The sequence below is a fragment of the Heteronotia binoei genome, chromosome 14 (assembly GCF_032191835.1).
Source record: "Heteronotia binoei isolate CCM8104 ecotype False Entrance Well chromosome 14, APGP_CSIRO_Hbin_v1, whole genome shotgun sequence".
In the NCBI taxonomy this organism is placed as follows: Eukaryota; Metazoa; Chordata; class Lepidosauria; order Squamata; family Gekkonidae; genus Heteronotia; species Heteronotia binoei.
The window spans coordinates 69608749-69634726 of NC_083236.1; the positions used below are offsets into that span (position 1 = coordinate 69608749).

The 25978-nt window shown below is 48.8% G+C and overlaps 1 protein-coding gene across 1 annotated transcript in view; it reads right to left on the reverse strand.

Annotated features, from left to right (window-relative positions):
• GALNS (galactosamine (N-acetyl)-6-sulfatase) overlaps positions 1 to 25978 on the reverse strand; it is a 98083-nt gene that overhangs the window by 70427 nt on the left and 1678 nt on the right. Inside the window, 7 exon segments of the mRNA XM_060254243.1 lie at positions 633 to 769; positions 4422 to 4546; positions 4645 to 4711; positions 8872 to 9015; positions 12183 to 12285; positions 16230 to 16304; positions 17062 to 17185. Of these exon segments, the coding sequence (XP_060110226.1) occupies positions 633 to 769; positions 4422 to 4546; positions 4645 to 4711; positions 8872 to 9015; positions 12183 to 12285; positions 16230 to 16304; positions 17062 to 17185 (775 nt within the window).

Consider the following 25978-nt stretch of genomic DNA (forward strand, 5'->3'; position numbering starts at 1 on the left):
CATTCGTATAGCACCATTGTTTGTCAACCATTCAAATATCAGATTAAAATAAAAGTTCACTGTACAGCTTACGACTTGGAATTGCAACATTCAAGGTTAGATATTCTGCCACTGATGTGGCAAATTTTTCTGTTGCTTTACACAGTGGACATGGAAAATGTGCCTGGTACATTTATTAGCACAAGCATTTCCCGTAACTTATTTTGCACATAAAAGAGAAGGTACTCCGCTCTCTTTCCACTTACGAGCAAGTTATTGTCGCGCTGCTAAAAAGCAAGGAAATCTGCTTAATTTGAGTAACAACGAATCAGCCAGGAAAGAGATCCAGGAGAAAGACTTCAGGTAGAAAGGAAGTCCATATCCACAACTGATATTATCTGCTTAGTGATTTCTTGCAAAAATGGTGTTACTTGAGGGCACGACCACCAACAGCGAAAGCAGCGCCTTCCGCATCATCAAATGCAGGCATCTCCACTGCCCATTCGCTGAGGCCTCCGACTCAGCAGCCCTAACCTGACTTGGGAAGACAGACCTCAGGTAGCTAGATGTGAATCCAGCAGCCCTTTAAATACCTACCATGCTGCTAGACTTGAATCTAGCTGTTCGACTACATGGCTGCCCTTGAAACTGACCTTCTTTAGAACCAGACATAAGTGCAGCTCCGTTGTCAGAGGTGAAGAAGACGAAGGTGTTCTCGCTGATACCCAGCTTTTGAAGGTGACTCAGTATTCTTCCCGAGCTGTCAATCTCTCGCACGGCATCGCCATAGCTGAGAAGCAGGGAGAGGAAAACAAGAAGGTCAAGACTAGAGATGTGGGGACAGCGCTTTGTGCTTCCGAGTCCTGGGCTCTTTCGAGGCTATGACGCGAAGCCATCTGTACTGAATCAGACCCCTGCTCAATCAAGGTCTGCATTGTCTACTCAAGACCGGAAGCAGCTCTCCAGGGTCTCAGGCAGAGAAAGGTCTTTCCTGTCATCTATTGCCTGGTCCTTTTAACTGGAGATGGTGGGGAGGATTCAACCCAGGACCTTCTGCATGCCAAGCAGATGCTCTACCACTGAGCCACAGCCCCTTCGCAACATGTATATATCGCTCTTTTGCCGCATACTCTTTCAGGGTATTATTATACTCTTTCAGGATATTATAGCATTGGAAAAAGTCCAGAAAAGGGCAACTAGAATGATTAAGGGTTGGAACACTTCCCTATGAAGAAAGGTTAAAACCGCTTGGGGCTCTTTAGCTTGGAGAAACGTCAACTGCGGGGTGACATGATAAGAGGTTGACAAGATTATGCATGGGATGGAGAAGTAGAGAAAGAAGTCCTTTTCTCCCTTTCTCGCAATACAAGAACTCGTGGGCATTCACGAAATTGCTGAGCAGTCAGGTTAAAATGGATAGAAGGAAGTCCTTCACCCAAAGGGTGATTAACATGTGGAATTCACTGCCATAGGAGGTGGCGGCTACAAGCATAGCCAGCTTCAAGAGGGGGTAGATAAAAATATGGAGCAGAGGTCCATCAGTGGCTATATATTTTGGCCCCTGTGTGACACAGAGGGTTGGACTGGATGGCCACTGGCCTAATCCAACATGGCTTCTCTTATGTTCTTAGGGGTGCACCTACAAGTGATACCCCAGCAGAGAAAGCAGCTCAATCCTCAGAGGGGACACCTCTTTCTTTCCAAATGGCCATTCTTATGGGCCTTTTAAAAAGCCAGACTCCAATTAAGCTGGGCCTTGGAAAATATCAGTTCATCACTCATAGCGCTCCAGACGGGTCATCAGCACTTGACACAAGACTGTCCCTGTTTTCCTCAGAGCAAAAGGTCAGGGGCATGAGGGGGGAAAGCTGTTCCAAGGGCAAAAGATGAAACGGTCCTGGAAGGGGCCAGGGAGCTCTTTGGCTCAAAGGGGAAGGGATGGCCAGGCACTTGGCGACTGGGGAACATTTCCTGTGGATTCCCTCCATTTTAAAACATTTAAGATTGTTATCAGACTCCTCTGCTGGGGCATGCAAGCCAAAGCGTTTTTCTTTTAAAAACTGTTCACACGGTTATCCCTTCATCTTTAAGTCACTTTCTCATGTTTTGATCGGCTGCCTTATGCTGGAAATGGTTTTTAGACGTTTGTTAACACAACTGAAATACAGCACCAAACCCCAACTGGTGGGGGACAGGATTTCTGCAGGTATTCAAAGACACACTTTTCTTTATCGGAGGGCCAGCAATGGCAATGCATTTCCAGGTTTGGACGCAAATAAGCCCCGGCTCGTATTGACGACCCACAAACAAAAGAACCAATGCAGAGAGGGCTGCCAAACGACCGGGGGTGGGGAGGGGGTTCACACCTCTGGCCCAGTTTCCCTTCCCATCTCCCACCATTTCTGGAAGAGCCAGGATGTAACCTGGAGCCCTGTCAGAGACCCAAAAGCTGCTTTCAGCTGGAACAACATGCTCACCCCTGGCTCTGCTGGAAGTGCAGCTTTTGCACTGCACTCTGTCCCCAAACCTATCGTTTGGTTCTCTGCCCCCACAGAAGGTTCCGCCTCTCAGCTCTGCTCAGAAGAAGAAGAAGAGGACATTGGATTTATATTCCGCCCTCCATTCAGCGGCTCACAATCTTCTTTAGCTTCCTTCCCCACAACAAACACCCTGTGAGGTAGGTGGGGCTGAGAGAGCTCTGACAGAAGCTGCCCTTCCAAGGACAGCTCTGTGAGAGCTATGGCTGACCCAAGGCCATTCCAGCAGCTGCAAGTGGAGGAGTGGGGAATCAAACCCGGTTCTCCCAGATAAGAGAGCTCTGGCTGACCCAAGGCCATTCCAGCAGTTGTAAGTGGAGGAGTGGGGAATCAAACTTGGTTTTCCCAGATAAGAGAGCTCTGGCTGACCCAAGGCCATTCCAGCAGCTGTAAGTGGAGGAGTGGGGAATCAAACCCAGATCTCCCAGATAAGAGAGCTCTGGCTGACCCAAGGCCATTCCAGCAGCTGCAAGTGGAGGAGTGGGGAATCAAACCCGGTTCTCCCAGATAAGAGAGCTCTGGCTGACCCAAGGCCGTTCCAGCAGGTGCAAGTGGAGGAGTGGGGAATCAAACCAGGTTCTCCCAGATAAGAGAGCTCTGGCTGACCCAAGGCCATTCCAGCAGGTGCAAGTGGAGGAGTGGGGAATCAAACCCGGTTCTCCCAGATAAGAGAGCTCTGGCTGATCCAAGGCCATTCCAGCAGCAGCAAGTGGAGGAGTGGGGAATCAAACCCGGTTCTCCCAGATAAGAGAGCTCTGGCTGATCCAAGGCCATTCCAGCAGCTGCAAGTGGAGGAGTGGGGAATCAAACCTGGTTCTCCCAGATAAGAGAGCTCTGGCTGATCCAAGGCCATTCCAGCAGCTGCAAGTGGAGGAGTGGGGAATCAAACCTGGTTCTCCCAGATAAGAGAGCTCTGGCTGACCCAAGGCTATCCCAGCAGCTGCAAGTGGAGGAGTGGGGAATCAAACCTGGTTCTCCCAGATAAGAGAGCTCTGGCTGACCCAAGGCTATCCCAGCAGGTGCAAGTGGAGGAGTGGGGAATCAAACCCGGTTCTCCCAGATAAGAGAGCTCTGGCTGATCCAAGGCCATTCAGCAGCTGCAAGTGGAGGAGTGGGGAATCAAACCTGGTTCACCCAGATAAGAGAGCTCTGGCTGATCCAAGGCCATTCCAGCAGCTGCAAGTGGAGGAGTGGGGAATCAAACCCGGTTCTCCCAGATAAGAGAGCTCTGGCTGATCCAAGGCCATTCCAGCAGCTGCAAGTGGAGGAGTGGGGAATCAAACCCGGTTCTCCCAGATAAGAGAGCTCTGGCTGACCCAAGGCCATTCCAGCAGGTGCAAGTGGAGGAGTGGGGAATCAAACCCGGTTCTCCCAGATAAGAGAGCTCTGGCTGACCCAAGGCCATTCCAGCAGCTGCAAGTGGAGGAGTGGGGAATCAAACCCGGTTCTCCCAGGTAAGAGTCCGCGCACTTAACCGCTACACCAAACTGGCTCTCCAGAATATTTTGTTCCAAAGGGGCAGAGTTGCCTGGAGAAAAATGTCCTATCCCTTCAACAGAGGCTTAGTGGGATATTTATCAGATGATGTGAGCAACCTCCATACCGCAAAAAGCTTCTCTTGCCCATCTGCACACACGGAGACTCTGCTAACGGGCCATTCTCCCAGGACTGGCAATCCTATTACCTCCTGCCACTAGATCTTTATTTCAGAGGGCAGGAGACATGTTCCACCTAAGCGGAGTCCTCTTCCGGCATTTGCTGCTATTTCATGCCAATCTCTCTCTCTTTCTCACACCGGCACACGCATTTTAAGTAGGGGGACCCATATCATTTCAGGCCAAGCACCAGTGCTCTTGTTTTTCTTCTGGCGCTACAGGAGGGATCTTCAACTCAAAAGAGACTCACAGTCCTCGTTGGCTGGTGCCCAAGAATTCTCTGGAGGCATACACAGGCGCATGAGTGGCATCGATTGCCCAGTACAGAAAGAACGGCTGCTGGTTGGCGTGCTGCGTGATGAAATCCAGGGCTTCCTGGAAGTGACAAGAGAACCGACTCAGCGGTGGCCACGCAGGGCCCCAAAGATACAAGAAGCCTCAGAGAGGACCAAGGAGTTTTTACAGGATGTTACCTGCAGGTAGATTTGTGTCAGGTTTGATTCCCCCGCCTTACGATCGATTTTTAAATCTTCGTAATATCTAAAAAATAAAAGACCACAAGAAAAACATTCCGCGAGTCTCCACTATCAGGCAATGAGTTTCACTCTCGTGAACAAGAACTTAACTCCCGGGGAAAGCAACAAAAAGTAGAAAGAACACAGCCGCAATGGTTGCGGCCACAAATATCTTTGCTCAGTCATCCAGGCCCCTATCCCAAGCTTTAAGCATGTGAACACAAAGGGCTTCTTTCTATCACATGCACCCAGAACATGCATGACAATTGTCACATTCTTATGTCATCCTTTGTCCAAGGGGTAGGGGCGGCATGCATCCTCTTCCTTCTCCATTTTATCCTTACAACAACCCTGTGAGGAAAACACCTTAGTTGCCTTTGGCCACCCAAAAAGCTTCCACAGCAGAGAGGTGAACTCTGGCCTCCCATATCCCATTCTGACACTCCACCCATGACTCACCCACACCACTCTTGGCACACAGGCTCTGACTTTACTCGATCAATTTTCTTGATCAATTCTGGACCACGTGGCATACAAAAAACCACTGAATGCTATAGGCATGCTCTTAAGACATAAGGCTATAGAACAAGAGGCCTCAAGAATATCTCTAAGCCTTTGCCACTTCACTAAATTTCCTTGTGGTCCAGCATTGTTCTGTTGTTTTATTCTATTCTGTATTATGAGCCAATATGTGTACTTCCCTTTCTGACCTCTGAAGAAGACCGATCTAGGTCGAAACGCGCCAGGTCAAGCTGAGTGGGTTCCCATTGAGGTGTTATGATTTTACATAGGATAGAGGCTTATGATGGGCCCTTAAATGGTTTTAGCTCTCTACAATAAATACATGTATGTTGGTTTGTGATTTATTTTACACTTTGTTTTTAATGTTCGGCCCTTTAATTGCATATTAACCTTCCAGGTTTCTTACTCCACCCATGACACCACCTGACAACAGAATAACTTCTTCCCAGGGATCATTTCATTAAAAAAGAGGTGCCGGACAGGGCTTTTTTGGTAGAAAAAGCCAGCCAGAGCTTATTTGTATATTAGGCCACACACCCCCTGACATCACCATTGTTTCACTTAGAGATATTCTTGAGGCCTCTTGTTCTATAGCCTTAAGTCTTAAGAGCATGCCTATAGCATTCAGTGCTTTTTTGTATGCCACGTGGTCCAGAATTGATCGAGTAAATTGATCGAGTAAAGTCAGAGCCTATGTGCCAAGAGTTGTGTGGGTTTTTTGTAGAAAAAGCCCAGCAGCAACTCATTTGCCTGCTCAAAAAAGAGCCCATTAGCACAACTTTGCACCTGCCACACACCCTCGGCATCACCGGAAAGTGTGCTCAATTCTATCAGCTCAGCATCTACCTTCAAATGCTTCTTGAATTAGAACCTGACTCCCATCATGCTTTTTCAATTCCCTTCTCCTCTGTGGCCACAGCGGCAGGAGGAAGATTTCCAGCAGTCTGCTTTAGATGTTTTGGTTATTTTCCCATTTTTGGTGGGGAAAAATATTAGAAAGTTTGTCAAATCTTCAAGTTCAGCAAAATTCTCACGGGGGGGGGGGGGGATGAACAATGAAGAGCAGAAGAAATTACTGAAGGGGGGGTGTTAAGAAGAAGAAGATATTGGATTTATATTCCACCCTCCACTCCGAAGAGTCTCAGAGCGGTTCATGATCTCCTTTCCCTTCCTCCCCCACAACAGACACCCTGTGAGGTAGATGAAGATATTGGATTTATACTCTGCCCTCCACTCCGAAGACTCTCACAGCGGCTCAGAATCTCCTTTGCCTTCCTCCCCCACAACAGGCACCCTGTGAGGTAGATGAAGATATTGGATTTATATCCCGCCCTCCACTTCGAAGAGTCTCAGAGCGGCTCACAATCTCCTTTACCTTCCTCCCCCACAACAGACACCCTGTGAGGTAGATGAAGATATTGGAATTATATCCCGCCCTCCACTCCGAAGAGTCTCAGAGCGGTTCAAAATCTCCTTTCCCTTCCTCTCCCACAAAAGACACCCTGTGAGGTAGATGAAGATGTTGGTTTTATATCCCGCCCTTCACTCCGAAGAGTCTCAGAGCGGCTCACAATCTCCTTTCCCTTCCTGCCCCACAACAGACACCCTGTGAGGTAGATGAAGATATTGGATTTATAGCCCGCCCTCCACTTCGAAGAGTCTCAGAGCGGCTCACAATCTCCTTTCCCTTCCTCCCCCACAACAGACACCCTGTGAGGTAGATGAAGATATTGGATTTATATTCCGCCCTCCACTCCGAAGAGTCTCAGAGCGACTCACAATCTCCCTTCCCTTCCTCCCCCACAACAGACACCCTGTGAGGTGGGTGGGGCTGGAGAGGGGTCTCACAGCAGCTGCCCTTTCAAGGACAACCTCTGCCAGAGCTATGGCTGACCCAAGGTCATGCTAGCAGGTGCAAGTGGAGGAGTGGGGAATCAAACCCGGTTCTCCCAGATAAGAGTCCGCACACTTAACCACTACACCAAACTGGCTCTCTTAAGAAAGAAAGAGGTTCTGGAGCTCCACTCCTGTAAGCTCCTGCCCCAAATGAATGCATCTTTCAATGCTGAGATCCATTAGAGGTGTTTTTAAGGGCCTCTCACGTTTATACGGCCTTGCGGGTGGTTTCCGCACGGGAAAAAGGAAAGGTTGAAGTGTCCTTTAGAAGTGATCTTAAGAACACTGGGACTGATTTTGCACTAGGGCTTGTTCCGGGTGGAGATGCCCTTTTGCCCCCGGCGCTTCTATCGGTTTCCGCACGAGCTGCCCCGGAGCTGTGAGTTGGCGGCCACTTTTTGGCGGCAAGCAGAAACCGCTTGGAAGAGGATCTCGCTTGCTGCAGAAAAGCAGCGCGCCAACTTGCAGCTCTGGGGCAGCTTGTGCAAAAACCGAGAGAAGCGCTGGGAGCAAAAGGGCTCTCCAGCTGGAACAAGCCTAGTGCAAAATCAGTCTGGATTTTAGCCAGTGTTGCTGTTGTAGGAGGGAGCAAACTGAAACTGGACCTTTCCTAACTTCCCGACAATTAACTCTGCAAACTCGGTGTTGTTAATGGAGTTTTTGTGCATCACAGAAACACAGAGTTGGAAGGGACCTCCAGGGTCATCTAGTACAACCCCCTGCACAATGCAGGAAACTCACAAATCCCTAAATTCACAGGATCCTCACTGCTATCAGATGGCCATCTAGCCTTTGTGTCGGTCCTTACCTTTAAGGCCTTTTATGGGCTGGGGCCTGCATATCTTCGGGACTGCCTTTCCCCATATGAGCTCCCCTCCCCCCGGGCTTTGAGATCATCCACACAACATCTTCCCACGATCCCTTGGCTTAAGGATAACTGACTGGCTTCACCAAGGCCCAGGGCCTTTTCGGTCTGGGCCCCCACCTGGTGGAATGAGCTCCCACTGGAGATCTGAGCCCTGCGGGACTTATCTAAGTTTTGCAGGGCCTGTAAAATGGAGCTCTTCCACCAGGCTTTGAATTGATCCAGTGGGTGTCCCCTGAAGTCATTGCTCCCTCCAGCACTTTATTAGCACCTTACCATCTAGGTGCTTATGTTATGCCGGTTACTACCAGCCTATATGTGGTTTATGACTTGTTGCCAATGATGTGGAGCATGGTTTCTGTTAATTCTATAATTATGAAATTATCTAGTCTGGATGTGGTTTGTTTAATCTTTCTGTAAGGTTTTTAATGTCGAAAGCTGCCCAGAGCCCCCTTGCGGCTTAAATTAAAAACCTCCAAGGAAGGAGAGCCCGCCATCTCCCGAGGAAGCCTGTTCCACTGAGGAACTGCTCTAATGCTCAGGAAATTTTTCCCAATATTGAGCCGGAAACTCTTTGGATTTAATTTCAACCCATTTTCTGCACGTGGCTCTTTGGAGAAGTAGGCAAGCCCCTTGGGGGTGCACACTTCAGGTGGAGTCTGCATCGGTTCACCTCGGCAGCCCAGTATGCCTCAGCCAGTGATGAGAGGTGGTGGAGTTTCTGGAGAAATGCCTGTTACCGAATCCAGAAGCCCCAGTTTCCTGACCTTTTACTGAAACAGAAAGCAAAACCAAGCATTTCATGCTTCGCTGGAGAAAGGGGCAGCAGGATGGCGTCAGAGGCCCTTTCTCACAGTGCAAGACCAGGAGGGAAGCAAAGCCAAGACAGTGGCAGCGGCTACCTGCCAATCATCTCCCAGTCCCTGTACACAGGGATATTTGGAGCAGCTTTGTTATCGTAAGGCCCAAAGTGGCAGTTGGGGGATCCAAACCACTCATCAAATCCATGCTTCAAGGGATGGAACTCCGGCCGGTGGCCAAGATGCCTAGAAAAAACAAAGGAGACAGTCTGGTATCAGAGAGGATCTATCACCTCATTGGCCCTGCACGGAAAGGTGATAAAGAGGTGGCCTCTGGAAGAAACTACCCCAGACTAAGCACAGAACCACTGAACCATTGTCTCCAAAGATTTAGATGCTGGCCTCAAACCCCTGCTTCTATCTGCCCAGAGGTTTGCCCGCTTTCTCCCAGACACCTCCACCCACCCAGTATCTGAAAATAATATACTGCTCAAAGCAGAAGTAGAAAATGCCCCATAAAACTTCCAGATTTAATCTCGAAGTGCATGATTCACAAGTCACGGAAGTCAACTTTTGGGCTGCAGAATCCAGATGGGCTCCATATGGAAGAATGCACGCAGCCCCTGGCATGCCCCAACCCAGCCACTGCTGTGGCCAGAGATACATGAGTAAGACACCCCTGGCTCCCCCTCATCCCGCGGTGGCAGCGTCTGGCCCTGGAAACAGACTGATGAGCCGGGCCGGGGGTCTGGCCAATCAGGAGCTTCCTGCGCTGGCACGCGGAACTGTGCTTCAAGCTCAGACTTAATTCGCTTCTCGCTCCGCCGCGGAGGTTGTTCAGGGCTTGCTGTTTGCCAGGTTGCTCCCTGGAACCGGTCTGTGTCTGTGCTGCTGCTTCCCTTTCCCCAGGTGTATGAATTTACATTTATTAGCGCTCAGCTGCAACCCATTGCCTGCAGCCCACTGAGCTGGGGGTGTCGGAGAGGAGTCTGCTGGCTGGATTGGCAGCGATAAATAATTCACCACTCTGGCTGAACTCTTTGCCTCTCTGGGCCCGGGATTCTGACGACAAGCCATCAGATCGCGAGTCAACCTTCCCTAGCTTGCAGGCAAGCCCTGCCTAATGCGCTGACCAACCCTCTTCCCGCTGCGGTTGAAAACAGAAGGGAGTCTCGTGGCACCCGAAAGACTAACACGTCGAGAGCAGCATTTGGGGGACCAGGGGTTGGGGGCTCATCCACAACCAATCCCCCTAGGCCAGGGGAGGCCAAACTTGCTTAACGTAAGAGCCACGTACAATAAATGGCAGATGTTTAAGAGCCGCAAGACATGAACGTCAGATGTGGGAGGGAGGGAGGGAGGGAGGGAGGGAGGGAGGAAGGAAGGAAGGAAGGAAGGAAGGAAGGAAGGAAGGAAGGAAGGAAGGAAGGAAGGAAGGAAGGAAGGAAGGAAGGAAGGAAGGAAGGAAGGAAGGAAGTGTTAATTTTAAATGCATTCTCCAAGCTGCCAGCTGGCTTGGCTTGGAGAAGTGATTTAAAGAGAGAAATGCCTTCTTCAGTCCAGCTGGCCAATGGGGCAGTGGGGGCTTCAAGAGTACATGTGAAAGAGCCACATGTGGCTCCCGAACTGCAGTTTGGCTACCCCTGACTTAGGCTTTAGGGTTCCAGAAGCTTCCTTCTCGAGTTTGCTTTCAGAGGGGAGACGGCTTGGCCTGCAGCAGAACTGCCACATTCGAGTCCAGTCTCACATAGAGACCAAGACCCAAGCTGTCAAGAATCAAAGCTCCAGAGAGTACCTGACGAAGAGAGCGCTGGCTCTTGAAAGCTTGGCGCTTGCTGGTCTTTAGGTGCTCCTGGACTCCAACACTGCAGTTTTTGCTTTTGCTGCAGCAGACAAAACCCTCTGGAATCCGGCCTTATTTGCCCATTACCTTTTTATCCCACCCGTTCTCTGAGAACTCCCCACTATTTAATCTCTGAACAACCCTGCGATGTAGAGAAGCAGAAACTCCCTCGTGGCTGAGGGAGGGTCTGAACCAGTGTTCCCTCAAAGCTGAGTTAGCGTGACCCGGCTCACAGATTTTTAGCCTCCAGCTCACCCATTTTTGTCTTAGCTCAGGAAGGATGGCCCCAGAGCACACTAACCTATGCAGCAGGTCACAACTTGAATGCCAGCTGCTCACCAAGTAGAATTTTTGCTCACAAGACTCTGCAGCTTAGAGGGAACCCTGGGCCAGCTGGGCAAAGTCCCATCTGTTCTCCACTCTGCCATCCAAACTGAAGGCAAAGGTATCCGTGGGTCATCTGTGCTCAGTATCTCCTTTACGCCAGCCAGGCTGCCCACCTCTAGATAGATTCAGTCAAGTGATAGGTAATTTCCAATGAGATTAGATGCAGCAATTCCCAAACCACTCATTATTCCCAGGCGCTCATTCCCTTCAGAAACCTTTTAGAGCCGAGTGTCAAGAAAATTCGGAAGGGAAATGCAGTGTCAAGAGGAGGGGTTGGGGGCCTCACTGTGTGGGGAAATTCCAGAGGAATGACACCCCCCCTTCCCCACTTTGGAGACCCAGTTCCAAATCACTGAAATTTCCCTCTCGGCAACAAATCCAAACAGTTCATCACAGGCAACAGACAGGAGATGGGTGGGAAGAGAGGCGGACGCCTCTGCACCTGCTCTTTCTGTCTTTTCCTTCTGCAGCCGCTCAGAAATCACACTTCCTTTTGCAGCTGCCAGGAGCCTGTTCTTAACAGCCATGATTTATATAAAAGAACTGTTTTCAGAGGCCTGGCAATTTCCTTTGTTAACACCTGCGCCAGCTCCGTGGAGGTCTGCCATCAATTTCAATGATCCGACTCTTAGCTCTTTTAAGGGAGCTCGTAGGAGACGGCACCGGCAGATTGGGGGTCAATATCTGCTCACAAGCTCTCCATTTGCCCTCCGCTCGCCTAGATTACGCTCTGACTCTTCCGAACGACTCCGGCATTGGTCCGCTCACCTTTGGGGAGCGAGCAAAACTCTGAAGCCACCCAAAGAACCCTGCCGCTCAAGCAGGACTGAAAAGGAAACGCTTACAGTTTGGGAGACCGACGCCATGCCCGGAGATCAGTGTTCAGCAGGGGCCAAAGATAAAAAGATTTTGACATGGCCGTCGTGTGCGCCGGCAGTACAGCTTTGTAATTTGTAATGAAAATAAGTGCAACATGCTGCATGTAAGATAGCTCTCTCTCTCTTTCTTTCTCTCTATATGACAGTACTCAGCTCTGAAATTAATCACAGCAGGTGGCTGGGGAGATACCCTGTCTGGTGATCTGAAGACAGAAATCAGAGACTGAACCAAGTGGTTCAGACTCGGATTCCTCCCTCTATCGAGGAACCCACGCACAAAGGAGCCCGTCGGAAAAGAGCCTTACCATTTGCCAACGATCTTATTGACGTAGCCTGCTTTCTTCAGCAGCTCTGGAAGGAGCAGTTCGGAACCTGCGATCCCCCCAACGACCTCCTGGGGTGTATAGGCTGCACAAAGACAAGATCCCTGGAGTCAGGTTAGTAAGCACAAGACAGTCATTCTCAGCTGCGATGGAGACCAGCTGGGCTCTACAGTGGACCAGCCTGAAGGCATTTCAAACACTGGATGGGATTTTGGAGCTGCAGATAAGCTTGGGAAGACGAAGAAGAAGACGACGGAGAAGATGATGATATTGGATTTATATCCTGCCCTACACTCTGAATCTCAGAGTGATCACAATCTCCTTTACAGCCCCCCCCCCCCACAACAGACACCCTGTGAGATAAGTGGGGCAGACAGAGCTCTGACAGAAACTGTTTCTGGTTGGAGACTGACCTGAAATGTGAACTGTGGAATATAGTAGGATGAGGGACAAAGGAAGTCAAAAGTGTGGCATTCCGGAAGTGTGGAAAAGGGGCATTCCAGAAGACGTTTCCTACCAAAATCGGAGAAGGGGCAATAAGCCAGGCTCTGGATTTTAATAAACGTTCACATCGCCTGTCCTGGCCCCACTGATGGACCTCCTGATGGCACCTGGGTTTTTTGGCCACTGCGTGACACAGAGTGTTGGACTGGATGGGCCATTGGCCTGATCCAACATGGCTTCTCTTATGTTCTTATTACTTGGCCCTTTAAACTGGAGATGCTGGTGACTGGACCAGGGACTTTCTTCATGCCAAGAAGATGCTCTGCCACTGAGCCACAGAAGCCCAAAGACTTTTCAGAGAATCACAGTTGGAAGGGACCCCCCTCAGGGTCATCTAGTCCGACCCCTGCACTATGCAGGAAATACCTCCCTCTAAGTTCACAGGATCTACATTGCTCAGATGGCCATCTAGCCTCTGTTTCAAAACCTCCAAGGAAGGAGAGCCCACCACCTCCCGAGGAAGCCTGTCCACTGAAGAACCGCTCTAACAGTCAGGAAGTTGTTCCTCATGTTGAGCCGGAAACTCTTTTGATTTAATTTCAACCCATTGGTTCTGGTCCTACCTTCTGGGCCACAAAAAACAATTCTGCACCATCCTCTATATGACAGCCCTTCAAGTACTTGAAGATGGTGATCCTATCACCTCTCAGCCACCTCCTCTCCAAACTAAACATGCCCAGCTCCTTCAACCTTTCTTCATAGGACTTGATCTCCAGACCCCTCGCCATCTTGTTGCCCTCTTCTGGACCCGCTCCAGCTTTAGATCCTTCTTAAAATGTGGGGCCCAAAACTGAACACAAGGCCAGTTTAACTTATTCCATCCCTTCCCTTCATTCAAAGAGTTCAGGGTGGCATACGTGATCCTACCACAACCAAAACCTTCATCCTCAGAACATTCTCTGTAAAAAAACACCACATTAGCCTGAGAGACTCTAACTGGTCATACATTAAACGTTGTGGTTAGAAACTGAGCCACACCACACTGCTTCTTCAAGACAAGATTTTGCTCCATGTACAAACAGCATTAGAGAAGTTCAGTGTAGTCCACTTGTGTTCACATTAGCTAAACAGGTCAGACCAGCTGCAGTTGTCCGGATGAGCTCCAGGGTCCTCAACCCAAGCAAGCAAACAGATATAGATGGAGCACTGTGTCTGGGCAGTGATGCTCTGTATTCTTGGTGCTTGGGTGGGGGAAGGGCAACAGTGGGAAGGGCTTCTGGAAGAAGAAGAAGAAGAAGACTGCAGATTTATACCCTGCCCTTCTCTCTGAATCAGAGACTCAGAGTGGCTTACAATCTCCTATATCTTCTCTCCCTGTGAGGTGGGTGTGGCTGAGAGGGCTCTCACAGCAGCTGCCCTTTCAAGGACAACTCCTGCGATAGCCAGGGCTTTTTTTGAGCAGGAACTCACAGGAACACAGTTCTAGCTGGCTTGGCGTCAGGGGTGTGGCCTAATATGCAAATATAGTCATGCTGGGCTTTTCCCACAAAAAAGCCCTGTGTGAAACAATGGTGATGTCAGTGGGTGTGGCCTAATATGCAATGAGTTCCTGCTGGGCTTTTTCGACCCCAAAAAAGCCCTGGTGAGATCTATGGCTCATCCAAGGTCATTCCAGCAGCTGTAAGTGGAGGAATGGGGAATCAAACCTGGTTCTCCCAGATAAGAGCCCTAGGTGCCATCACACGTGTTCTGGCCATGCTGGCTGACCTCCTGATGATGGCACCTGGGTTTTGGCCACTGTGTGAACACAGAGTCATGGGCTAGATGGATCACTGGACTGATCCAACATGGCTCCTCTCATGTTCTTAGCCCATAACACAAGTGCTTGGGAAAGGCTGAAGGCTGCTGACATAAAGGGCAGGGGGGCTTGGTCAAAGGCTACTAACTGTTTAAATCACTAGATGCTTTCCTCTGTAGTTAACTTGTGCTTCTAACGCACAAGCAGCCCTCCTCCGTCACCTAAGAGATGAACACCCACGCGTGCCAATACGCAGCGTGCACCAATCCATAGCTGCAAATGCATGCTCTAAAACATATGGTCTCCTCCAGCATCTGCCATTTTGGAACAAGCAGCGCTTCACACCAACCAGATCGGCCTCCAATCAGCTCAAGCTGGCACCTCCCGACAGGAGAGCTGGAGCGGAGCTCTCTTCGAGGACAGCTTGGTGGTGCCCTCCAGATGCCCTTGCCTGGCTTACTAGAAAGAACATATTTCTCCAAGACAGGATCTCAAACAGATTGTTAACCTACATTATTAACATGCAACTCTCTCCCCCCCCCCCCCGCCTTTGCTGAATGCTAATTAACCCAGCCAAGAAAACAACTACTTTTATCATAAGGCGCAAAAAGCAAATTAACAACTTGAGCACTGGTATGCGTGCTGTGGCATGAACATTTGGAGATATTCTCTTCTTTGCATGTGTGGGAAGTTAGAAGCCTCACACTTGTCCCCGCAAACAGGCCAGCACACACCGGCCAATCTGTTTGCACAACCGCCCCGATGAAGCCTTCCCTGGGAAGCAGCTTTTGCTGGTTTTAGTAAGACTTGCTTCTGAGTAACTGTGCCTAGGACTGCAGCCTAGAAGGTACAGAGCTGCCTTAGACCAAGGGTGTCAAACTCATTTGTTATGAGGGCCTGATGTGACCTAAATGAGACCTTGTTGGGCCGGGCCATGTTGGGTTGGGCCAAGCCATTTCAGGCCATGTGCGTACCTATTTCAGATTAGATAGCAGAGATATAAGCTTTATAAAGGACACAGGACAAACACAATTAAATATTTTTTTTAAAAAAACCTAAAACATGCTTAAAACGTTAGCACTCCTTGGTCTTAAAGGTGCTTTCAATTTATTTTCCCCAGGGGATCCAGGGAACTGGGCAAAGGAAGCTCTGGCTCTTTCCTTCCTTCCCAGGGGACTGGTGTGCAGGGGCGGGGAGCCTCAGCCAACAGAAGGAAGAGAAGCTTGGCTCAGTAGCTCTGCTGTGTGATTGAGAGAGCCTGGAAAAACAAGCTCTGCCTCCCCCCCCCATGCTCCCCAAGGGAAGAGCCTCAGCCAGCGGAGAAAATAGAGGTTTTGCTCTATAGCTCCTGTGCAATTGAGCAAGCCTTGCAAAGCAAGCTGTGGTACAGAAAGAAGCGAGAGAGAGGGAGAAGGATGCAGATGACAGTTGCTTGGGGGCCTGATAGGATCTCTCCGAGGGCTTGATTCGGCCCTTGGGCCATGAGTTTGGCACCCCTGCCTTAGATGGAATCAGACCCTTGGTTCTTCACAGTCGCTATTATGTACTTGGGCCCACAGGGGCTCACCAGGGTCTCAGGCAGAAGTTTTCTCAGTCACCTTCAACCTGACCCTTTTTGCTAGAGATTGAACCTGGGACCTTCTGCATGCAAATGCTCTACCGCCGAGCCACAACTCCTCCCCTTCGAAAAGTTGTGCTTAACAGGAGCCCTTGGATCACGAACCCAGCCAATGCCAGAACCAGCTCACCAGAACTAAAGGGTGGTTTGAAGGGAAAGAAGTACGTACCATTCCTGGCATGGGCGTTTGTGGTATAGAAACCATTCCGGATAGGGAGGCGACCTGTTAATAGCGCTGCCCTGGCTGCAGAAGGAAAAGGGGGGGGGGGGGATGAAAATACACGTATAGATCATACAGCCGCTTTACTTTTCTTGGAGCGCTTCTGGCCTGTTCCGTTCTATCAGAACAGTTCCACTCTGCTTCCTCCCCAACCAATCTAAAAGATAGTCCCCTGTGCCAGCACCGGGTTGTTACTGACCCATGGGGTGACGTCACATCAGGAGCTTTTCTTGGCAGACTTTTACGGGGTGGTTTGCCATTGCTTTCCCCAGTCATCTACACTTCCCCCCCCCCCCAGCAAGATGGGGACTCCTTTTATCAACCTTGGAAGGATGGAAGGCTGAGTCAACCTCAAGCCAGCTACCTGAAAACCCAGCTTTCGCCGGGATCGAACTCAGGTCAAGAGCAGAGAGCTCGGACTGCAGTACTGCAGCTTTACCACTCTGCGCCACGGGGCTCCTATCTAGTAGAACTAATAATTCACGTGGCTGGAGGAGTGCTTGGAAGGAACTACTGGGTGCATAACTGTGGTGACAAGCAAGCACTTCCCGAGGCACCATCTGGGATCTCGGTCATGTTCCAGTCATGATCTCAGGAAACATGTTTCTCTGGCACTCGAGTACAGAGCTGCTACTGCTTTGAATTTCACATCTCACGTGTGAAACGTTTCATAACCTTGGTGTCGGAACGACAAAGACAGTTGGGTTTTCCACGCAGCCACCCCATGACAGATTTAAACCAAGCACAACTCTTCTTATGGGCGTGGAGGAGTTTTACTCACATGGAGAACAGAGAGGATTGGCGGTGTAGAAGCTTGGGAAAAGCATCCCTTCGGAAGCCATCTGGTCTAAATTCGGGGTTTCTTTGGAAGGATGCCCAAACACACCTAAGTCACCCCATCCCATCTGCAGGAAGAATCCACCCACGAGAAATAAAAGGTAATTAATCATCTTGCCTTGTAACTGACATAACAACACAGCCTGGAGAATAAGCAGACATTTTTCTCATTTGGCTACTTGCAAAGCTTGGCTGTGGGGCTCCTCGAAGAAGGAGCTAAGCATCCTACCCCCTCCCCACTCCCCCACAAATTACTGCCAGTGCTCCCGGCTTCAGAGAGGAGCAACTGCTGTCAACTCCACTGGCAGGAAGACAATACCGTTTAAGGGGGAGGAAGCTGAGAAGGGGAAGAAGCTTGCAGAAAATCGTAACTCAGTCATTCCTGGCAAGGCAATGTCCGCACAAGGAGCTGGGAGTCGGCAAGTCTTGTTCAGTACCAGCATCAGCTCCACAAAGTCCATCTCCTGCTGACCATTGCAAAAGAGCCAAGGAAGAGACCAACCGTGATCAAGTTGGTCCAAAGGTCCACCTAGACCAGCCTCCACCCGTAAGAGCCTCCGGGATCAGGAGACAGCTTGCTTTCGAGCACGGAACGGAAAGGGCAAATTCTTCTAATCCCTTTTAAAAACAACTTATGCAGTGGCTGCCGCTCCATCCCGGGCAAATTAATACGAAAGGCAAATTATGCCTTGCTGGAAGCATGCTGTTTGCTTTGTGGCAGTTGCGTGAACCCACCCGTCATGGGGCAAACGCGAGGGAACGTCCCACAGTTTGAGAATCGGCACCTGGCCGCCAAACCATTCTGGACCCCAATGCCACCTCAACTTTTTCAGACCCCTCCCTACTGAACATAATCAGAAATCACAAGAGAAAAAGAGAGAGAGAGAACCTTTTTGTGGCATAAGGAACACTTATATCTACAGGAGCTCTTTTTAAAGAAAAAATTACACCACCAATTTCAGGCCACCCAAAATGGGGGTGCAAGAAGTAATGGCCTGAAACTAAAAAACAGGAAATTCAAGAGACACATTAGGAATCGTTTTCCTAACAGTTTGGGTCGGCTGAGCAATGGAATAATTTGCCGAAAATGGCTGATGAATCACAATTGCGACAAGTGCCCATGAATAGACCCAGGCCTCAGACAGTGGCTCTACTTTGCTAAATTTTATGCCTGCACAAAACGCACAGCATCCTCCGCCCTCCAGCAGGAATACAGAGAAGGGATAACCAACATATGGGAGAGGCCCAGGAGAAGGTTTCCGGAAGCCAGAGATAATACTGCTTAGCGTTTACCTGGCACTTCTTGCATATTCAAAGTGTCCGACAAGAATCCCCTTGTTGTAAACCTTACAACAGCCTTGTGAGGTCAGACTGTGTTATTCTCCCCACAAAGAGGGCTGCGACACAGTATTTGTTTAGGTGGTGTTTCAGTAAGTAAATCTTTTGAGTGTTTTTTTATTTCTGCGATTCAGTGTGGGGTTGATATGTATTTTTTGCTTGAAAAGCCCTGTGGTGCAGAGTGGTAAGCTGCAGTACTGCAGTCTAAGCTCTGCTCACAACCTGAGTTTGGTCCCAATGGAAGCTCAAGGTTGACTCAGCCTTCCATCCTTCCGAAGTGGGTCAAATGAGTCCCCAGCTTGCTGGGGGAAAAGTGTAGATGACTGGGGAAGGCGATGGCAAACCACCCTGTAAAAAAGACTGCAGTGAAAATGTTGTGATACAACATCACTTCTTGGGCTTCTAGCCCCACTGGTGGACCTCCTGATGACACTTGGGGGTTTTTGGCTACTGCGTAATACAGAGTGTTGGACTGTGTAATACAGAGTGATGGGCCATTGGGCTGATCCAACATGGCTTCTCTTATGTTCTTATCACTCCATGGGTTAGTAACAATTCGGTGCTTGCACAAGGGACTACCTTTACCTTTTGATATGTATTTTGCTGTGATTTAAAATTAAGGCCTATGAAGAGAGAAAGAAGAGGGGCTGGATGGGTAACTGAAGTGTGCTGTGGTTAAAGGGTAATGCTGTGGGTCCCCCCTGGGGAGAAAGGTGGGTGTGACGGAATCAAAGGGTTAAAGTAGTAGCTGAGGACTCAAAGAGCACTGAGTCATGTGACCCGAGGGTGGGGGCCAGGTGCGCTCAGAACTCTCAGGTCTGGAGTGGTCAGAAAACGGTCAAAAACGGGGAGTTGGAGACAGAGTGCCGTGAAGGAGACTTCGTGGGGAGGGAAGCTCTCGGTCGGCTCGGTGAAATCAGCCAGGTGTCTGTGGAGGGCATATCTCTTGGTCGCGGGTGCCCTTAGAGAAAGAGGAGGGTGACAAGAGAGTGTCAAGGTGGAAGACAAGAGTGGTCACAGACATATTTTACACTGCTCCTAAGAACTTATAAGGTGGCGGAGGGAGAGCTGGGGGCTGTCACACCAGATGACTCCAGGGACCAGGCACATAAAGCCCAAAAGGCCAGCCTGAGTAAAGTTTTGGAGAAGGGAATAATAAAAGGACTGTGAACCCTGAAAAACCTCAGTGCCCTACTGAAGGTGTCAAGCCTACATATATGTCAAGCCTGGATAGAAACTGTTATTCATAAGAAGACACAAACTATCCTCTGTATAAACATCCCATCGCCCCCAGTTCAAGCCTATCTGTAAATAAAGGACTGTGGTTGATTGTTTCGATCTTCGGTGCCTGAGTCTTTGGGGGAGACATCTGTTCAGCAGTGATCCCCTCATTAGCTATCAACAGGACCCGCGAAGTGACTAATATCATGATACGTCCTTGCTCAGTTACGGAAAAAGGCGGCCAATAGGCGACCATTGCATTACATGGTTATAGTGGGATATAAACAAAGTGAATTGTACAAATATATAATAGATAAATTCTACCAAATATAGCCCAGCCATCCTGTCCTCTGGGTTCTACTAAGAAGTCTAAGGCAGCAGAGGAAAGAAGTAGGAAATGCTAAGGAAGGCCAGAAGCCATCAGCTCCGAATGCTGCAGACAGGGCCCATTATGTTATGTAGAAGAGGTCTGGGGGGGAGGGGGGGAGGAACCAGCAAAACAGCAAGGCATGCTGAAGACCGTCTCATCTCTTCTTGGGAGCAGGGAGATTTAAATCAGGGGCAACCTGTCCTGCGGTGCAGTCTCCTAGCTGCTAAGCTACCAATCCGTTCAAACATTCATTAATCGCAAGAGGATTTGCCAGGCAAAAGCATCCCCCCACCCCCAATACTAGAAGGCAGGACCGCTCACTCCAGTCACGAGGCCGAGTCTGGCTTCTAATCTGAAACCTTTGGTAGTACAACAGGGGCCTTTTGGCCTTCGCAGTGATATCTGCAAAGATCTTGAGTTGAATCTGACACTAAAGGGAAGCAAATTTATTGCTGAGAAGGAAACAGAACAGGAAAACAGGCTGTGCGGTTCTTTCAAAACACCGTGCTGAATCTGAGTATTTGTTGATGGCGCATACAAACAGTCCTGCTGGACCAGACCAGTGGTCCATCTAGTCCAGCATCCTGCCTTACACAGTGGCCAGCCAGCAGCCCCAGAGGGCCAAACAAACCGCATTGAGGCTGAGGCCTTCCCCTGATAGTCCCTCTCGGCACTGGGATTCAGAGGTTGACTGCCTCTGGAAGTGGAGGCTCCCTTTACTGATTATGGCTAGTGGCCACTGATGGACCTCTCTCCTCCCACAACTCTGTCTGACCACCTTGTAAAGCCCTAAGCTTGCAGCCATCATTATGTTCACTGACAGTTAATTTCACAACTGAATTTCACAACTGAATTACTTCCTTTTGTCTGTCTTGAACCTGTGTTTCCCAAAAACATCACTGAGAACCCCTGAACAAAGCAGGGGTCAAGTTGCACCTTTAAGACCGACAAAGTTTTATTCAGAACGTAAGCTTTCGTATGCATGCAGACTTCTCCAGACGAGGGGATATCTCCCTTATCCCCTCGTCTGAAGAAGTATGCCTGCGTGCAAAAGCTTACGTTCTGAATAAAACGTTGTTGGTCTTAAAGGTGCAACTTGACTCCTACTTTGTTCAACTGTTTCAGACCAACACGGCTGCCTGCTTGGATCTGAATACCCCTGCATTCTAGAATTACAGGAGAAGGAGAAAACGCGGTCTATATCTACTTTTTCCATCCTCTGATAATTTTATGAATCTCTATCGTGTCTCCCTCTGGCCATCTTTTTTTCCCAGGCTGAAAAGTTCCAGGCTCTCTCTGGCCTTTCCACATAGGAAAGCACGCCAGCCCTTTAATCCTCTTGGCTATCCTCTCTTGTACTTTTTCCAGCTCCGCAACATCCTTTTTGAGATATGTCACCAGAGCTGCACACAGTACTCTAAAGGAGGCCTCGTCATCAATCTGCAGAAGAGCATTACAATATTATTGTAATTAGCCATTTTATTTTCAGTTCCTTTTCCCATAGCCCCCACAGGGAAGACGGAGGGGTTTCCTGGACAACCTACACATCAGGCCTGTCCTCCGCGCAACTTCTGACCCCCAAGGGGAACAGTTGCTGTATTACCGCATCCTCCTCTGTTCCCATCAGTTCCAACCGCTCCCTGCCCCCAAATTCTTTGACAAAGCGCAGACTAGCATACCCTGAATCAAAGGGGCTCCATTTCAAGGCAGCTTTTCTGCATTAAACCACAACATTCCAGTAATTCCAAGTGTCCTTCCAGTACCAGGAAACATGTTTCACTGACAGCCATTAGCAGCCCGCCTGCCCCTCAAGAAAAATGCTTCCAGTCTTCACAACTTGAGAGGAAAGCCTATAACTCGAGCAATAAGTCCCACAGAGCTGTCAGCCCAGGGCCAGACCCCAGGTCCTGCGGTCATCCTTGAAACACAGTATGCAGGAACCACAAGAGTGCTTCTCTCTTGCTACAAACAGCTACACATGCTTGTGAGCAAACAACCAGAACCGCTTTCCATTTCCAGGCATTTTAGAAGTTAAGAAGTGCCCCCATTTTTAAAGAAAAGTGTCTTCCTCACCACACTGGAACCGAAACCTTTTCCACAGGGAACAGAAGCTTTCTGCCACCTCCTCTCCAGACCACAAGAGAGCTAGCGCATACCTTTTGCCAAAGCCTGGGTACAACACCCTTGTAGCTCAGCAGCCTCCATTCACTCTGAATTTACCCAAGGTGATGTCCATCTCAAGGAACTTGCACGTGCAAATCAGCAACCACAGCAAAAGCCCCACAGGGCTGTTGCGCTGCTTGACATAACCATGCACACACTTTTAGAGGGAAGGGCGGTTCGTACATGCAGCGACAAGCCAAGTGCCAAATGAGGAGGATGCAGGTGAAATCAGCCCTGGGTTCCAAGATGTCAAGGGGCATCTCTGAGGCCCCCAAAGGCTGATAACGACTCCATCCTTCTCTTGGAATGCAGACTGCAAGCTCTCAGAGGCAAGGACTTGTAGTTTTGCCCATGTCACTCTGTAAAGCACCACGCATGTGCATTCTCTCTTTTTGCAGAAGAGCCGATTCCAAACTAGCGTGACCACGAGAAGAGAGGAGTGGGCGTGGGCTAAATTCTCAGCGGCTGAAGTGGACAGATGTGGCCTCCCCCAAGGTTGCCCCTTTTACTTTCTCACATCAAAAAGAATGAGATTCGTTTCTTACTCAGGAAACAGTAAAACGATGCACCACACAGTCTAGAGATACCTGTTTGGGAACATCAGATGCTACCACCTGAGACCTGGTGACAGGTTTTCAGGGTCACTGCACTGCACTGGTTGTTTCATGCAACTTTTACACACCATGGCTGCTAACAGATGGGCATTGGGGGGCACATGGGAGGTGTCCCAAATTGGGCCGGCTCAGAAAGAACCATCCCGAACTGTCCACACACTCCCCCGCAAGCCGTTCCTCCTATCCCATCCCAGGGGTGACTCGGCACGATCAGACGGCTGCTGTGTGCCATCCCTGGAGGTTGGTTTGGGTTTCTTTTCCCCCATTTGTTTATTGGTTTTGTGCATGAGCGCTCACACGCCCATGCACTTGAAATCAATATATTAACAAAACAAGCCAGCTTTTTAAGCCGCTCTGAGGATGGGGTGAGTACGGACTGGGGGCAGGCAGCAGATATGCTGTTCATTTGGATAGGTTTTTCCAAGTCGGTTTCTGAGGCGTCTCTGAGTTGCCCCTAACTGCCCGTCCGTTAGCAGTCCCTCTTTGGAGGACGAAAAGCATTTCAAAACTTTAAAAGCGCTGCTGAACAGGTTGCAGCCATGATTACAAAATGGAACCCTAACAGGTGATTGGTGTGTGATGGCAGAGTCAGGTAGATACATTTTCACTTCTATCACCATTTCTGACCTCTTTACGTCGCCTCACTGGCTTTCCCCTGGAATTAAATCTAAACAATCATGACCTTATAAACTTAGCTTGTTATTCCTGTTTGCATCTGTTAAAATATTTCCTTATATTGTATGCTTGTGCGTGCTAGTTTGCTTCTCAGCCTTTGCCTTATACGTATGGACTGGTATATTTCATTCCAGTTTTTCTGATGAGGCGTGCATGCACACAAAAGCTCACACCCTGAATAAAACTTTGCAGGTCTTAAAGGTGCCGTCGGACTCTGATTTTGTTCTACAAAATGGAACCTCTACAGTAAACATCTGGAATCCAGAGCTGGAGAGTGGCAACATGTAGGCCTCCCAGGAGCATTTGTCTGGCCAGTTGTGTGAGGCAAGATGCTGAACTACAGGGAGGCCCTGGTCTATCCAGCAGGAACCTTCTTAGTTATTCTTAGTATAAGGCAGTTCCAGAGGTCTGCATGATTTCAAAGCACATCACGCAGCTTATTAGGTGTCGCAATCTTTACAATAGTCCTGCAAGGCAGGCCAGCATTACCCCCATATTTCAGTTTTGGGGTGTGGCTGAGGCTGAGTGAGAGCAGCTTGCCTGAGAAGGGCTTATGGCTTGCATCCCTTGAATGACAGCTGATTGTTCTCAGGGCCACATTGCTAGACCAGCTGCTGCCTTGATTTAGCAAGTTATGGGAAACTGACAGAATCTAATCAATAACACCAGTTTCTTTCCCTCATTGAGAGCAAGCTGTTGCCCCTTGTGTAATTCAGGATTTATGGGTTCCATTTAAAAGCAACAGTCTTGACAAAAACACCGAAACGTGGTACACCAGAGAGCGTAAACAGGCTTTCTGTGAATTTGTTTGGACTCTTGATAGTTGTTCCTCGTTATAGTGAAGAGATAATTTCAAGGACTATAAACTGAGAATGAGCTTGGTATGAAATTCTTTTGTGAGGAAACTGTGTACTGTTTTGGAACCTTTCAGAGTGCATCTATGTAGGAAATGAGTCAGTGACCCATTGCTGCAGACCCATGAGATGAATTTAATTTTCTGACATATTTTAACTGGAGTGTTTGGAATAAAGAAACTTATATTGATTACATTGTGATGACTTCCCCTGCCACTTTTATATTTCTTACGGTCTCATTCACAGAGGTTTCCTATTTTTGTGAATCAAGTTAGTAAATTAGCAGGCATGACCAATGTTCCCTCTAAGCTGAGTTAGAATAATAGAATTATAGAGTTGGAAGGGACCTCCAGGGTCATCTAGTCCAACCCCTGGCACAATGCAGGAAACCTACAAATACCTACCCCAAATTCACAGGCTCTTCATCACTGTCAAATGGCCATCTAGCCTCTGTTGAAAAACCTCCAAGGAAGGAGAGCCCACCACCTCCTGAGGAGGAAGCCTGTTCCACTGAGGAATCGCTCTAACAGTCAGGAAGTTCTTCTTAATGTTGAGCCGGAAACTCTTTTGATTTAATTTCAACCCATTGGTTCTGGTCCTACCTTCTGGGACCACAGAAAACAATTCCACACCATCCTCTATATGACAGTGCTTCAAGTACTTGAAGATGGTGATCATATCACCTCTCAGCCGTCTCCTCTCCAGGCTAAACATGCCCAGCTCCTTCAACCTTTCCTCATAGGATTTGGTCTCCAGACCCCTCACCATCTTTGTCACCCTCCTCTGGACCCGTTCCAGCTTGTCTATATCCTGCTTAAAATGTGGTGCCCAAAACTGAACACAATACTCCAGGTGAGGTCTTACCAGAGCAGAATAAAGTGATACCATCACATTACGTGATCTGGACACTATACTTCTGTTGATGCAGCCCAAAATTGCATTTGCCTTTTTAGCCACCGCATCACACTGTTGACTCATGTTCAGCGTATGATCCACTAAGACCCCTAGATCCTTTTCGTATATACTACTGCTAAGACAAGTCTCTCCCATCCTATAACTATGCATGCGATTTTTCCTACCGAATTGCAGAACTTTACATTTATCCCTGTTAAAATTCATTTTATTGGCTTTCGCCCAGTTTTCCAGCCTGTCAAGGTCATCCTGTATTCTGTTTCTGTCTTCTACTGTATTTGCAAACTCTCCCAATTTAGTATCATTGGCAAATTTAATAAGCATTCCCTCTATTCTTTCATCCAAATCATTGATAAAGATGTTGAACAAAACAGGTCCCAGGACAGATCCTTGAGGCACTCCACTTGTTACTCCTCTCCAAGAGGATGAGGAACCATTCACAAACACTCTTTGGTACCGGTAACAGGATCCAAACCACATTTTACCAACATCTCAACAAGAATAGTATGTGGAACCTTATCAAAAGTCTTACTGAAATCAAGATAAATGACGTCTACAGCATTGCCCTGATCCAGCAAGGTAGCCACTTTCTCAAAAAAAGAGATCAGGTTAGTTTGACATGACTTGTTCTTGAGAAACCCATGCTGGCTCTTAGTAATTGCATCTATTCTTTCTAAATGTTCCAGGACCTACTGATGATTTGTTCTAAAACTT